The sequence below is a fragment of the Micromys minutus genome (genome assembly GCF_963924665.1).
Source record: "Micromys minutus genome assembly, chromosome: 2".
Classification (NCBI taxonomy): Eukaryota; Metazoa; Chordata; class Mammalia; order Rodentia; family Muridae; genus Micromys; species Micromys minutus.
This window is the reverse complement of record NC_137971.1, coordinates 3,887,199-3,900,774: the sequence shown is the minus strand read 5'-3', so window position 1 is coordinate 3,900,774 and position 13,576 is coordinate 3,887,199. Positions and strand designations below refer to the sequence as shown.

The 13,576-nt window shown below is 48.6% G+C and overlaps 1 protein-coding gene across 1 annotated transcript in view; it reads right to left on the bottom strand.

The window, feature by feature from the left end:
- Positions 1-8,002: 8,002 nt before the first annotated feature.
- ABLIM1 (actin binding LIM protein 1) overlaps positions 8,003-13,576 on the bottom strand; it is a 194,342-nt gene continuing 188,768 nt past the window's right edge. Inside the window, exon 23 of the mRNA XM_080912595.1 lies at positions 8,003-12,432. Within this exon, the coding sequence (XP_080768721.1) occupies positions 12,319-12,432 (114 nt within the window). The 3' untranslated portion in view covers positions 8,003-12,318. The remainder of the gene's footprint in view (positions 12,433-13,576) is intronic.

Here is a 13,576-nt window from a genome sequence, read left to right as displayed (position 1 = left end):
AATGCTCTTCCGCAGCGGTGACGCCACTTTGCCCTCTTGCCAGCCAGGGTGCGCTCCAGCCGTTCTGCACCTGTTGACTGGGGGCTCCTATTCTCCAAAACGCTGAGCTTCCCACCTTAGACACTGGATACGCTAGTGCTCGCTGAAGTTAGAAACCTTCGGGACTCACCTCAAGGTGGTTTATCTCATGGAGAATTTAATTAGCACAAGGGGGGGGGGAGCGTTTGTAGTTATTAAAGCATCACTAAACGTGCAGGTAACTCATCTTATTCCTAGACTGTGACTGCCTCATGCTAGCCCAGTGAGTTCAATCCAGGACTCCAGAACCACATGCAAAACCAGAGAGCCATTTACAGACTCCAGGGGGGGATCAACAGAGAGGATTTAAGCCTGCTAGAAGACTATAGCCCAGATTTTTGTCTAGCTCTACCTCACCTACGAATTAAGACAATCTTTTCGCCAGTCAGCATGTGATATTCGCCTCTTAAGACAGCAGTACCAATGAGCCATGAAGTATGTGGCCTAAAGCAACAAAATGTACTCTCCCACAGTTCTAGGGGACAGAAGTACATGTTGACTGACGTCGTCGTGGGTAATACAAGTGTTTCAGCTCTGAGCGAGGAGGTATCCTGGCCATCGGGAGCCAAGAATACCACAAAGTCACATGGCTTACAGGGAATTTATCTGGAAAGAGAAGAATGGCTGCCTCTTCCCCAGGCAAGAAGCAGGGAAGAATTGAGCCGCAGGCAGGTTCTATACAAAATTTCATGGGGGGGGGGGGGTGGAGCGTTCCAGGATGGCCTGCTCTTGGGGCAAGTTTATCTTTAAGGCTGTTTGAATAGTCTGACCGGAGGGGGCAGGGCTACTGACACCTCGAAGGGCTTCCAGGCAAGGATCTGGGGGAAGAACTATCCTGGCCTACAGACCTTCTGGTGGTCCCTGGTGATCCTTCATTTGGGGAAACCTCTGATCTCTGCCTGATGTCACATAGCCTCTCTGAGGTCACCTCTGTGGTGTTTTGTCTCTTTTTTAAAATTTATTTTATTATTATTTATTATGTTGCTGTCTTCCGACACGCCAGAAGAGGGCATCAGATCTCATTACAGATGGTTGTGAACCACCATGTGGTTGCTGGGAATTGAACTCACGACCTCTGGAAGAGCAGTCAGTGCTCTTAACCACTGAGCCATCTCTCCAGCCCCATCTTGTCTCTTCTAAGACATTCTTAGGACCACTCTAACCTAGCCTAATATCCTCCTTTCCCTAATGATATCTACAGAGGTCCAGTTAAGGCACGGAGGCCAGGTGTGCTTATCTCCTGAGACACATTAGTTTAACTTGCTGCCAGTGCTTGGCTATAGAGAATCAACAATAAAAGCAACCACGGTCACATGAGAGGTTAAGGGTAAGCAGGGTGCTTACCTAGCATGCATGAGGCCCTGGGTTTGATTCCCAGCACCACATACTACCCTAACTAGGCCACACCTACTCCAACGAGGCCATACCTCCTAATCCTTTCAAATAGTACCACCTTGGTTAACCAAGCATTCAAATCTAAGAGCCTAGTGGGCTGTTCCTATTCAACCTACCACAAGTTGTTTCTTATCCTGCTTTCTATTACTATGATAAACTCCACAACTAAAAGCAACTCAGGAAGGAGTGGGTTTTAGATGGCTTCCATTTCTCTGTCACAGTCAGTCATTGAAGGAATTCGGGGCAGGAACTCAGACAGGAACTTAGAGACAGGAACAGGATCTTAGCTGATGGAAAAACATGCTTATTGGCTTTCTCCCATGTCCTGCTCAGCTTGCTGGCTTATACAGACAGCCTGGACCATTTGCTAAGGCATGGCTCTGCCCACAGTGGCCCTTCTCTACCAATTAGCAATAATGCCCTACTGATAGGCTCACCAGCCATTTTGATGGAGCTGATTCTTCAGTTAAGGTCCCCATTCCCAGGTGTGTCAAGTTGACAGCTGAAGCCAAATGTACCAGGGTGCACACAAGGGGAGTCGTGTGAGTAAAACTACAGCTAGTGTCAGCAGGTTTGTCACGAAACTTGGGGTCACAGCTTAAAACGCCAGGATTAGCTACTGTCTTCAGTCAGTCAGTCAGAACAGAAAACAGTGAAGTCCTGGAAAAGGAGATTTGTTCAATGCAGGGCCACTGGAAGAAGGACAACAACCCAGGGTCCCTTGTCCATCATCTGAAGTAAAAGTCAAGTGTAAGCAGAGGGTTGTGGACATGCCTGAGCAGTCCAGGTCAAGATGTGGCCCTGCCCAGGACTGGCCCATGGTTGACTGGGCGCTAGTCTCTCCTGCAGGTTTTCAACACCATGTACAATCTCCTTCTGGAAGGCAAGTTGTCCCCGTCACCCACCCCAACACACACACACACACACACACACACACACACACACACACACACACCAGCTTCAGCTATTTCTTTCTCGTAGCATGGGCTTCCTGGGAGAAGTTTCAGTGTTTCAACAGTTTGATCCTCAGATTGGGTACCTCTTTAGGACACTTCCACCCCTGACCAGACAGTTATGGTTTTAGGTTTTAGCAGTGCACACCTCATGGGGAGTGGAGTAATAAATCCATACATATGATATATGGGTACTTGGTCTGCATGTCCATGTGCCCACCAGAAGGCAGATCAGACGGTTGTGAGCTGCCACGTGGGTACTAAGAATTGAGCTCAGAACCTTCGGAAGAGTGGTGAATGCTCCTAACCACTGTGCCATCTCTCCAGCCCCTAAAGTAACAATGTTTCAATTTTATTTAATTACTTATTTTGCTGCTTTACCATTCAGCTACATTAACCCTTGGCTAATTCTTGATTTTTACACAGGAGGCACTGGCTGAGTCTGGCCATCTAATATAACTCTCTGACTCTTCCTTAAGAAGTGTGTTTTAGGACAAAACAGGAACCAAAGAACCTTCGTTTTCTGTACCAGCATTGGCTCATTATAGAACAAAATGTTATTTATAGCCAGGCTCCACCTTGCTTGATTTGAGAACACTTTCCTCCCACGAGTCCTTTAGAAACCATGTGCTTAATACTGTGGAGATCCCAGAGACCTGGGGGTGCCTCAAGTTGTCCTGTTCCACACCTTTAACCTCAGCAATCGGAAAGCAGAGACAGGCAAAAATCTCTGAGTTCAAGGCCAGCCTTGACTACATAGCAAGTTCGAGACCAGCCATGGTTACACAGTAAGGGACAGTTAAACAAACAAGCTATTCAGACTTAGATAGGGTGGGGCTGGAATCCCACTGCCAAGCCTAACTCGAACAATCCACATAGAGGTTCCAGTTTAGCAGCCAGCACTCTGTAGGCCCCTCCCCAACCACAACTGCTACCTACTGATTGTCATTCAATCTCACGCCACAAGATTCAGTATCCTCTGTCCCTTGAGTTGGAGTCTCAGCAGGTCTGGATGGGTCTGGAAGCTTCTGGAAGCTTCTGTGTTGTCACCAGATCCCAGGGAAATGTTATGGGAGGGACAACTCTACCTATGCCCTGCTGGACCCATGCAGAACCAGCGCATATTTTGGAGGGGAGAGGTTCCCAAGCCAGATATTCTCTTTATTGATGGAAAGAGCTGAGTTAAGAAACGGTTGGGGGCAGAATGAGGCACAGGGGACTGCATAAATAAACACAGAAAAGCCTCTCCAGGGCCTGCTATTATATTCTGAACAATGGCAGACTCTAGAGGGCATATTTATCCATTTGAGAGTGGAAAGGAAAATACATGATCATAGGACTTCTTCCTCATGTCTCTTATTAGCTCTGGTGTACCCCAAGTTCTGTAGCCCAAGAGGGGCGATCCTCAGAGTCCTCAGAAGAGAAGGAACTAGGTGTGGTTCTCAGCTTGGGGCTCTGAAGTTCTTGCCACTGCTCCTCAGCTGCACTAGGCTTTCCCAAAAGTTGCCAGCCCCAGAGTCTCCACCCTTCCTTGTTGCTTCCTAGCCCACAATGGACCATATCCAGCAGAACAGGGCTGGTAGCCACACCCAGACAAGGCTGTCTGGCTCTGGGAGGGGTGGGGAGTGGGGAGCCCTGTCTAGCAATGGGCAGGAGTGGAGCAGGCTGGTAGCATTTTTTTTTGTTGTTGTTTTTGTTTTAGACTGTTGGAGAATTTCATACATGCATATAATGTATTCTGATCAAATCTACCGCCCTTCCGCCTACTTGAATTCCTCTCCTACCTCTTCAGCACTTCCCTCTCCCAACTCCTTATGCTGTTCTCTTTTCTCTTGACCCCGGCAAGGTCACTTAAGTGTTGTCTGTATGTGCACAAGTTTAAAACCATTTACTGGAGCCTCTTAGGACCCATAACTGCCAATAGCTCTTCAGATGGGGTCAGAGTTTGCAAGCACCTCCCATGTATGCTGGGCTTTAGCTGCCGGTTTGAAGCTGATAGGTCTAATGAGTGGAGACCTACTTGTCATGAGCCCACGTGTGCAAGAGAGTTGTCAGGTCTGGTAGCTTCCCTGAGCTGAGGAAATCTTCAGACGTTGGCTTCTTAGCCTGGAGCTGCTTAGCAGGGAACCACAGAGTTGTAAAGAGCTTTCAGAAACCACCACCGTCTCTCATGATGGTGTTAGCATCCCTGGAGTGGGAAGCACTTCTGGGTGCCTCCCATTTGCACAGTCTGTTGCCGGGCAGGTCATCCTGGGGAGAGCTGCACAGAAGTAGAGCCTCCGACTAGAAAGGCTGGCCTTCAAACCTTGGCTCCCACGCCAATCAGCAAGTGACACTGAATAAGACAATCAATCACTTGATCAGCAGAAAGGGTCTGGTTCCCGTCTAGAAGAGACACAGCGTAAGGATCAATTTAAGACCACAGAACATGCTCAGGTCAGGGTCCAGCGGGTCTCGGTCTTTAACACCCAGCGGTCCCTCTGCTGTCAAACTCAACGTCTGAGGTCTCATGTTTGTATCATTCCGGGTCTTGTCCTACTTCGAAGCAGGTTTTAATAACAATAATTATTTTTTATAGAGATGGGAATTGAGGCTTAGCGAAGTTAAATCTTCGTTAGCTGTGCAGCCGATTACCTGTGGAACCAGAACTCAAACCCAGGACGTCAGACTCTGTCCTCAGCTCTGCTGTGCTTTCTGTTCTTGTTACTGTTGATCAGCAAGACTCCCAATCTTACACCAAGGGATGAACACTGCTGCTCTGGAAGTGGTTAAGAGGTAGCAGGCATGCTTTAGCAGTTGGATCGTCGTCTATAGACAAGAGGGAGGGAAAAGCTCACAACAGAAAGGAAAATCCTCACGTGATCGTTTAGAAGAGGAATAGACCTTATTCATGTACACTCGATAATCCTCCAAGCCCACTGTCAACATTGTTGGGAGATCATTCAGACGTGCTCACAAAACATCACCACAGCTGAGCGTACTCTTGATATTTCCTCATAGGAGGAGGGGTGGGAAGGCCTTGGGACTTTTTCCTTTATGGATCTAGCCACCCCTACCAACCAACTGTGCACACGTTTTCCCTAATCGCAGGTAGTCTTAGGGAGGGCGATCCATTTATGTGGCCATGGAAGACTCAGTTCATGCCGTGTGCAGACCTTCCTCATGTGGCTGTCTCAAGGTCACCCATGACCCTTTCCATAAGACACCCATCGCTCAATAAACCCAATAAATTCATTAGATTCTCATCATGAACTTGGCAAACTCATACCTCAGGGTGTCACCAGTACCTTAGAAAAAGGGTAGGCTTTATTCACATCTCCCCTAGGAAAAGATCTTAGCAATATCCACTCCCAACCATACCCACCACGCTTCCGGCCACACCCACCACGCTTCCGGCCACACCCACCACGCTCCCGGCCACACCCACCACGCTCCCCCAGGCCCACTAGAGACCCTCTGCGTTCAATGCCATCTCTTCACGTGCTGTTCTCGTGAGCCTGACAATTCTTGGTTCGCTGCCTTTACTATCCCTTCATAGAGCTCACTTTAAACCCACTCAGGAAGCCAGTGTGACCCAGAGAGCTTGTGGTTCTCTCAATCCCACCTGGCTAACCATTCCTTGTAACTGTCACTGAGTTTCCAGAGCAGTTAGTGCGCCAGGCGCTGCACTGCGTGCGCTCAGCGTGTTACTGTATTGGGATGGGATTCTCACTACTTTGTCCATTCTACCGATGAGCATATTAGGTTGGTGGAGCCTAAATAACTGGTCACCAAAGCAACTTTGGATTGCCATTCACAGCTGCCCCATGGTAGTTGTGATGGGGACCATACTGGAGGGAACCAGCCCTGAGCTGCTGTCCCTCCCTAAGGACGCAGACTTGAAAGAGCAATATGGAATTTGATGGGGGGGGGGCAGATCTGAGATGCCCGATTCTGCTACTTACTGGCTGAATAGCAGACATATTTGCTTAGCCTCTGAGCCCTGCCATCCAACCTCTACGGTGAGGCTACAGTGGTCAGCCCCATAGGGCTGTTATGATAGTTGTGGTGTCCTGGATGTAGCAGAGAGCGCACCAGATTCCAGCCACAAAGCAGAAGCGTGAATTGCTAACAAGGCAACCATCAGGCAGTGAACAGGGTTGATCATCAGTCAGTGTGTCAAGAACTACCAGGGTAAGGTAAGCTGGCCATCAAAGGCACATGCCAAGGACATAACTGTTGCCTTGTCTTTCATGAGTGGAGCCCATAGAAAATTTGCATGGGTAACTCAGAATGTAAGAGAGCTGATTTTACAGGGTTGACTGTGGTCTCAGCCTCTGTCCCCTGGTGTCAATTCTCTCCACTGGCCACCTCCTTGAAGAGTTGGACATTGCACAAAGGAAATTGTCAACGCTGCTCTGGTAGAAAACACGGTGTGGTTGGAGGAGGAAAGGGTAGGGGTCAAAGGCATGGTATGGAGGGAGAGGGGAGCGTCCCTTGTCTGGACCGCCGCCTTCTATGCATTCTTCTCTGTGAAGTCAAGGAAGGAGTCAACTTCAACTAGAAGGTGGCACCCAGAGCCAACTGCCACAAGAAAGTCAAGACAAGGAGCACAGATGACCCCTGGTGGTGAGGACAGGGAAGACACCGGAGCTGGTGCAAGCAGAGCTGAATAGACTTGGAGGCTGAGCCTCCTCATGCATTCTCTGACAGCAAACCCACTAACAGCCTTGAACAGCACGCCTCTGGCTTCCAGGAGAATGCTAGCACGACTGGGCCCCACAGAGGAAGGACAGCCACAGTGGGTTCAAGGCTCGGAGCAGGCATCTGGGACATAGGTCTGAGCCAAAGTTCCTGACAATGAGGGTAAGTGACTCGGAATCTATATCATCACAAAGGCTGATGATAAAGTGGGGGACGGGAAGACGCCTACCCTGACCCTCACGCTCTAGGTGAATGCCATGGCCCATTGTTCTAGGTGACTGAGATGGCCGACCGGTGCTCACAATGGCTCAGAAAGTCTTATCCAAAGGATGAGACTGTCACTTTTGTGCCACAAACAGAACCCAGCTTCCATTCTACCTGTAGCATAAGCATTTTTATTTTGGTGGGGATGGTGGGTCTTGAACCCTGGGCTCTTCCCATGCACACTGCCACTGAGCATTCTGTTATCACCTGTCACCCGTCAAGTTGGTCACAATGGCCTGAATTTGCTGATCAGATTACTGGAAAATACCTGTTACTCACACATGTCCTGTCACTGATGCATATAAGGTGGGATGGAGAGGTGGAGTGGTTAGAGCCTGTTCTGCTTTTGCAGCTGGTTCCTAGAACCCCCTCCAGAGAGCTCACAACTGCCTGGAACTCTCCATCCATGGGATCAAGCAGGGAGTACGACCGCACGCGCATGCGCATGGGCACAATGTACAGTGTAAATGGCTGAGTGCTAAAGAGAACCTGCTGCATCTCTGGTTTCATTCTTTGTTCTGGTTCCTGGGACTTTGGATGAACCTTCGAGATGACCAATGAGACCAAGAAACAAGTCAGCGCTGCAGGCGCTTGGGGAGGAAGCACGTAGCTTTATTTAGGGAGTCCATTACCGTGTGGCACTCTGCCCACAACACGGGCAGCTGAGGAGGCGCAGCTCAATGGCCAGGGTGCCTGTGGGGCTGAGGCCTCCTCTGCACCCCAACACCAGGTGCCCATTTCCACAGTGAACATGACACAGCCTCTCAAAAGACTTCCGAACATTTGCCTTCATGTAGCCACAAGGGGAGTGGGCTACCCTTTCATCAGGGACAGAAATCTCATTAGCCATTCTTAAAGGAGATTCCATGCAGGGTTTTCGGCATCTCATGGACCCCCTACCACACACACATTTATCACCAGACATTTGTATAGAGAACCCTCCCCCCCAAAAAAACCCATCAATTTTGTGGATGGCTGTCTCCTGGTATCTTTAGGCTCATCTCTTCCTTTCACCCCAGGAAGTGATTCACAGGACTGTCACTTTTGGGAGAGACTCAGAAAAGAATTTTATTTAGTGATAACTGCCATTCAATTACATTAAGCTTCGGGGAGAACAAGGGAGCTCGGCTGAACTTTATTGTGCACACACAGTTTAGAACGTGTCCATTTGAAACGGCCGCTTGTCCCCTTCTTTGTGAGTTAGCAGTAAGAATAAGCACGCACAAGTGAGAGCAGTCTATGGCCCGTTTGTCACTGTCCCCTCTGCTTGTGGGGAGAAGACTCAGTCAGTAATCGTGTAGATGCTGAAGGCTTTGCTTGTTTTCCCGTTCCAGCGGACATGGTTGTTCCTTCCCTGTTCGTTGCCACCGGAAGACGCATCACTGCAAATCCAAAGCCCTGACCATCTTTATCTGCATAGAAAGTTCTTCAAAGTGGGGGGGGGTGTCACAAAACATTGAACTTGAAGCATAGAAAGCCCTGGTTTGTCTAAGAAAAAAATGCAACTCAAAATCGAGGTGGGCACAGAGAGTGCAGATTGAACAGTTACTAGAAAGCTCTTCAGAGCCAGAGTTCACGGAGTGCACCGCCTGGAGCCATGTCTGCTTCTGTGACACGCCCTGGAAAGCCACTCCAAGTTTGCTTGAGATTTTTTTTTCCTTTTTAACAAAGACTCAAAGGAGGTTAATTTGAATTCTTTTAAACTTGCAAAAGCAGATATATTTGACGGCATCGTCGGTAAAGCGATCTTTAAGAATAAAGATGTTTTTGCTTCAAAATAAAATAGTCTGTTTTAGAAACATCTCCAGCTGAGCCTTTCCAGGCTGGAGGTGCCCAACAGTAGAGAGATTAAAATGGCAGGGGTCGGGCTGTGCCTCAGGACAGGACAGGAGGCTCAGGCTGGAGGCAACAGCATCAGGACTTGGGGAGAACAGAGAACAGGACAGATAGAAAACTATCCCTGCCCCCCTTTATTTTGCACCTTAGTTCCCATTAACTCCAGTTTTTCTCTTTGAGGTTTAGAGAACAGGCAGTTCATATTTAGTTGTTGAAGGAGTCATAGTAAAAATATTTCATAACAAACTCCACACTAGTATGAAAATGCAGAGCTAGCTGTTTTCAAAGGCTTTTCTTAGCTCTAACAGGCTGCACAGGAAGACGGTACGAGAGCCTGGACTCTCTTGGAGAAGTTTTGAAGGAAACCCCGAGACTCCCAGGTGGCCACAGAAGCCTTTTAGGCCATGCAATCTGTATCAAGTCACAAGTAAGCCAAATGCTAGAAACATAGCCCTTAATATGCACCAAGTCTGCCCTCGTGGGATCCCCCCCAAGTGAAGGAGCCACTTTGGTTTTTATCAACTGAAGTTTTCTTGTGGCCAGCAGGGTGGAGTCAAGTGTAGAAAACCGCTCTCCCCTGCTGTGGTCAGCCATGTGGAGCCTCTAAGATCCCTGACATTGTGTCTGGCAGTTATAACCTGACATCCTAACATCCTCCTTGCTGGAATCTTCTGCAAGGGAAGGGAGCGACACTCCTGACGGGACACCTTCCCGCTCTCCTTCCCCAGAGCAGCCAGGGTTCTTACTGGTGTTGTCTAGTGATACTCATTTTTGCTTGATACAATTTAAATGGACTGCTAGGGCTTCCATGGAACGCAGTTATTCTTTTCTGATTTCGATGGAGAACTGAGCTCAAACAGTCAAGGAGGCAGGGTTTTGTTATTGCAAGAATTTAAGAGTTTGCTTCTTCAGTTACTGCAACCCTAGGCAGGCCCTTTAATGGAAGGCTCTCTGTAACTTAAAGATGAGGACTGTATCCCCTTTCCCTAATGCGGCTGAGCTCTCGTGTCAGGACAGAGCCACAACAACTTTATGGCACGCCGGTGCGGAACCTTAGCAGCTGCCCCTGTTTCCTGAATACTTCATTGTTTCTTTCTCATCTCCATCATTATGAGACATAGCGTTAACCAGTAAAAACCATGGAGGGTCATGTTATCTCCATCCTGGATAAATAGTCTCCCACCGGGCCACCATGTCTGCTGACTGTGAATACTGTAAATGCCCCCTACTCCCCATCCTGTGTGCTAGCAGGGTGACAGCATGATACAGGCCTTGTGCTGGGGCAGCCAGTGATGAGCAGGGCAGCCAGAGAAACACGAGAACTCAGAAGAAGCCAGAGACAAGCAGAGAGCCCACTTTTGCAATCTGTTTCCCCAAGAGGCCTGGGACTCATCTATCCAAGCCCTCTTGCTGAGTGTACTAGCAGATTCAAATACGCTGTGAGACTGGTTATCATACTTAACCCCCTCACAAGAATGCAGCCGGACAACCCGAAGCAGCAGGTCACAAGGCACACACAGGCTTGCATCATGGGCTGGGGATCTGTGTCGCTCCATCTTTAACGCAGGTGTCAGCAGATGGTTAGCCCTAGTCGCTTAAACCCTCCGGAGGAATTTCTGCACTTCGTGCTCAGTGGTGATTGTTGGGTGATTTCAAATGCTTTCCTGCTTGGATTTAACTCAGAGCTTAAATTCCCAAGAGGAGCCCCACAGCAGGAGAATCAGTGTGATCTAACTTCTTTCCTGCAGCCCTGGAGACCCTAATCGTACTCACACCAATCCTTATGATGTCTTATTCACACACTGTAATGAAAGAGCTACATTCCAATTCACACCGAGAGTCATAGAGTACGGTAGGGCTCTGGGGAGACATCCTGAGCCCTGAACTAGGCCGACTTTCTTTCCATGGTCTGCAGTCTGAACCCAGCACAAGTCTACAGCTCACAGAGCGGGCTGGTCTCTAAGCCACCTCCCTGAGCCTCAGTCTCCATCTCTGGGTCACATGTTCTTGTGCAAATGACTTTCGAAGCCATAGCACAGGATGGTCAACATTCAAGCAGAGATTAAAAACACATACAGACTCACAGATCTGCCCTGGGTGAGTTACACACAGATGTGAACACACGTGTGCTCATCAGGCCGAGTGAAAGCAATCTACTTTAGAAAAACATGTCTTCCCATACTCTCTACCCTTAAAACACAAAACCAGCATAAGCTTGACCTGACCCATCGGATGCCAGATAGACAGACAGACACTGAGGAGATCTTGTGATGAGGCAGGGCACAGAGTTTTCTTGTCTAAGAGATACGTGATCCATGGGCAAAAATCACCTATCAGCAGCTGGACCAATCTGGAAACTTTTTTTGCCTTTCCTTTCTTTGGAAAGGTGGACAGGCCAGTTCCCATTAATTTATAGGGGAGAGGGCTGAGCACAGCCTCAGAAGCAGAAAAAGCTTTCAGGGAGGGAGGGGTCCTTCATTCCTTTATCCTTTGTCTTAGTTTTTCCCCTCTAGTTGGCCAGCCAGGTCTCAGCACACAGGAAGAGAACAGGAGCTTATTTGAATCATTTTTGTTGGTTCTTAGAACTGATGGAGTTCTGTTTCCCTCAGAGCCCAGGCAGAGCAGAGGGAGGCTGCTAAGGACAGGCAAAGTTGCTACCAGATCGATGCAGGCCCCTGGATCCCTTCTCAGACACAGTGCTATGTAATAAATAGATTCATACTTCAGGACTCCCAGTATCCCCTCCCGTGTGGCTTCCTAAGGGCACTTGCTGACTCCTACCAACACAGGCAGCACTAGGTTAGACATTGGTTAAAGGGGAAAATAAAAAGGAGAAAGAAAGCCCCACAAAGTCACGTGAAAAGGTCACATGTGGCTATTACAGCTGAATTTTGGAACATAGAAATTCTACCCCGACGTTACTTGGCAAGGGTTACTGTTGCTTGGCCCAGGATGTGGCTCGTGGGTGCTAAGATCAGACCTGCCCTCGGTGTTACTGCTAGGAGATAGTGGTGGATGAATTCTCTGATCAATTCTGGGCCTTAGTACAATGTTCTAGGCACCACTGCCACTGAGAGTCCTTCTCCTGATTGTCGCTCACTTGAGGAACTTAGAAGAGTTTAGCTTTTTTCTTCATGTCGTTGCGTCTCCAAAGAGGTAACTTGTCAAATTCCTGTATGGACATCCCAAAGATTTCCCAAAATACTTCTGGGGCTAAGTGGCGCTGGAAAGAGAGAAGCAAGGAGTTTGTTAGTTCCAGAACATCAGATGCCCTTTAACTTTATGACTACAGCCAGCCTTTCATGGTCCTGCCTTCTGCATCCCCAACTCAATCCACTTTATATAAGAAGCATCCTTTCCAAACTGCATCTCACTTAAACGTGTATAGACTGTTTCCCCTGTCATTTCTCCCCAGACAACACAGTTCTGCAATTCTAGACATATCATTTAGGTTACACTAGGCATGACATGTCATCCAGAGACGGTTTAAAGCAGGAAGTAGGTTGTGCAGAGACAATGTATAAAAAACTTATCACTTTTTGCCCCTGCGGACTGTGTCCTCCTCCCTTGGGGGAAGGTGTCCTGAATTCCATTCCCAGCAGAAACTGAGAGGCACCAACATCATTCTGAAGAGCCAGTCAGACTGGGGAGAGATGCTGCTCTTTCTTGTGCTTGTCTCCTGGACACAGCCAGCTAGTGTCCTCCACCAGAGAAAACACCTGGCCGACTACTGCCAACCCAGTTACACTGCAGAGCTTGTCCAGTGATTAGGCACAGCAAGGTAACTTGTGGTACTGGATGTGACAACATCCATTTAGGTCCTTGGGATGTTGAAATGATGCACGGGGTGGGGGGGGGGGAGTGGACCCTAGTGAGAGTCAAAGAGAAAGAGACTTCCAGGGTGGTCCCTGGGAGAGCCGGAGAGCTTCCTCCTGGCCCAGTACCAGAAGAGAAGGATGCTTATCTCCCATTGGTCATTCCTCCCGCCAAGCCCATTTTAAACTAGGATAGCCTGAGCTAGTCCCGACCTCTTCTGCAAAAGCACCGTGTTGTGTCAGGGAAGGGGCTTGATTCTTCCTGAGATGGGCAGGAAACTAAAGATGATTCCGATGGAAAGGCACAAAGACATGTCTCCCGTCTAAGGAAGCCCTGTGTATGTGTACCCACATAACCCCTGAACACAAAGACGAAACATGCCCAGCACAGACCTAGAATATTCTTTTCTCAGTGGATTCAGGCTAACCCTGTGCTAGATATGGGCCTGGGAATATCTCAGTAGTGATGGAGATACCCCCTCTGCATTCCAGCCCTAATAACGCCAGCATCCAATCACCAAAAATGTAATGAGGCACACTGTGTCTCTGGGT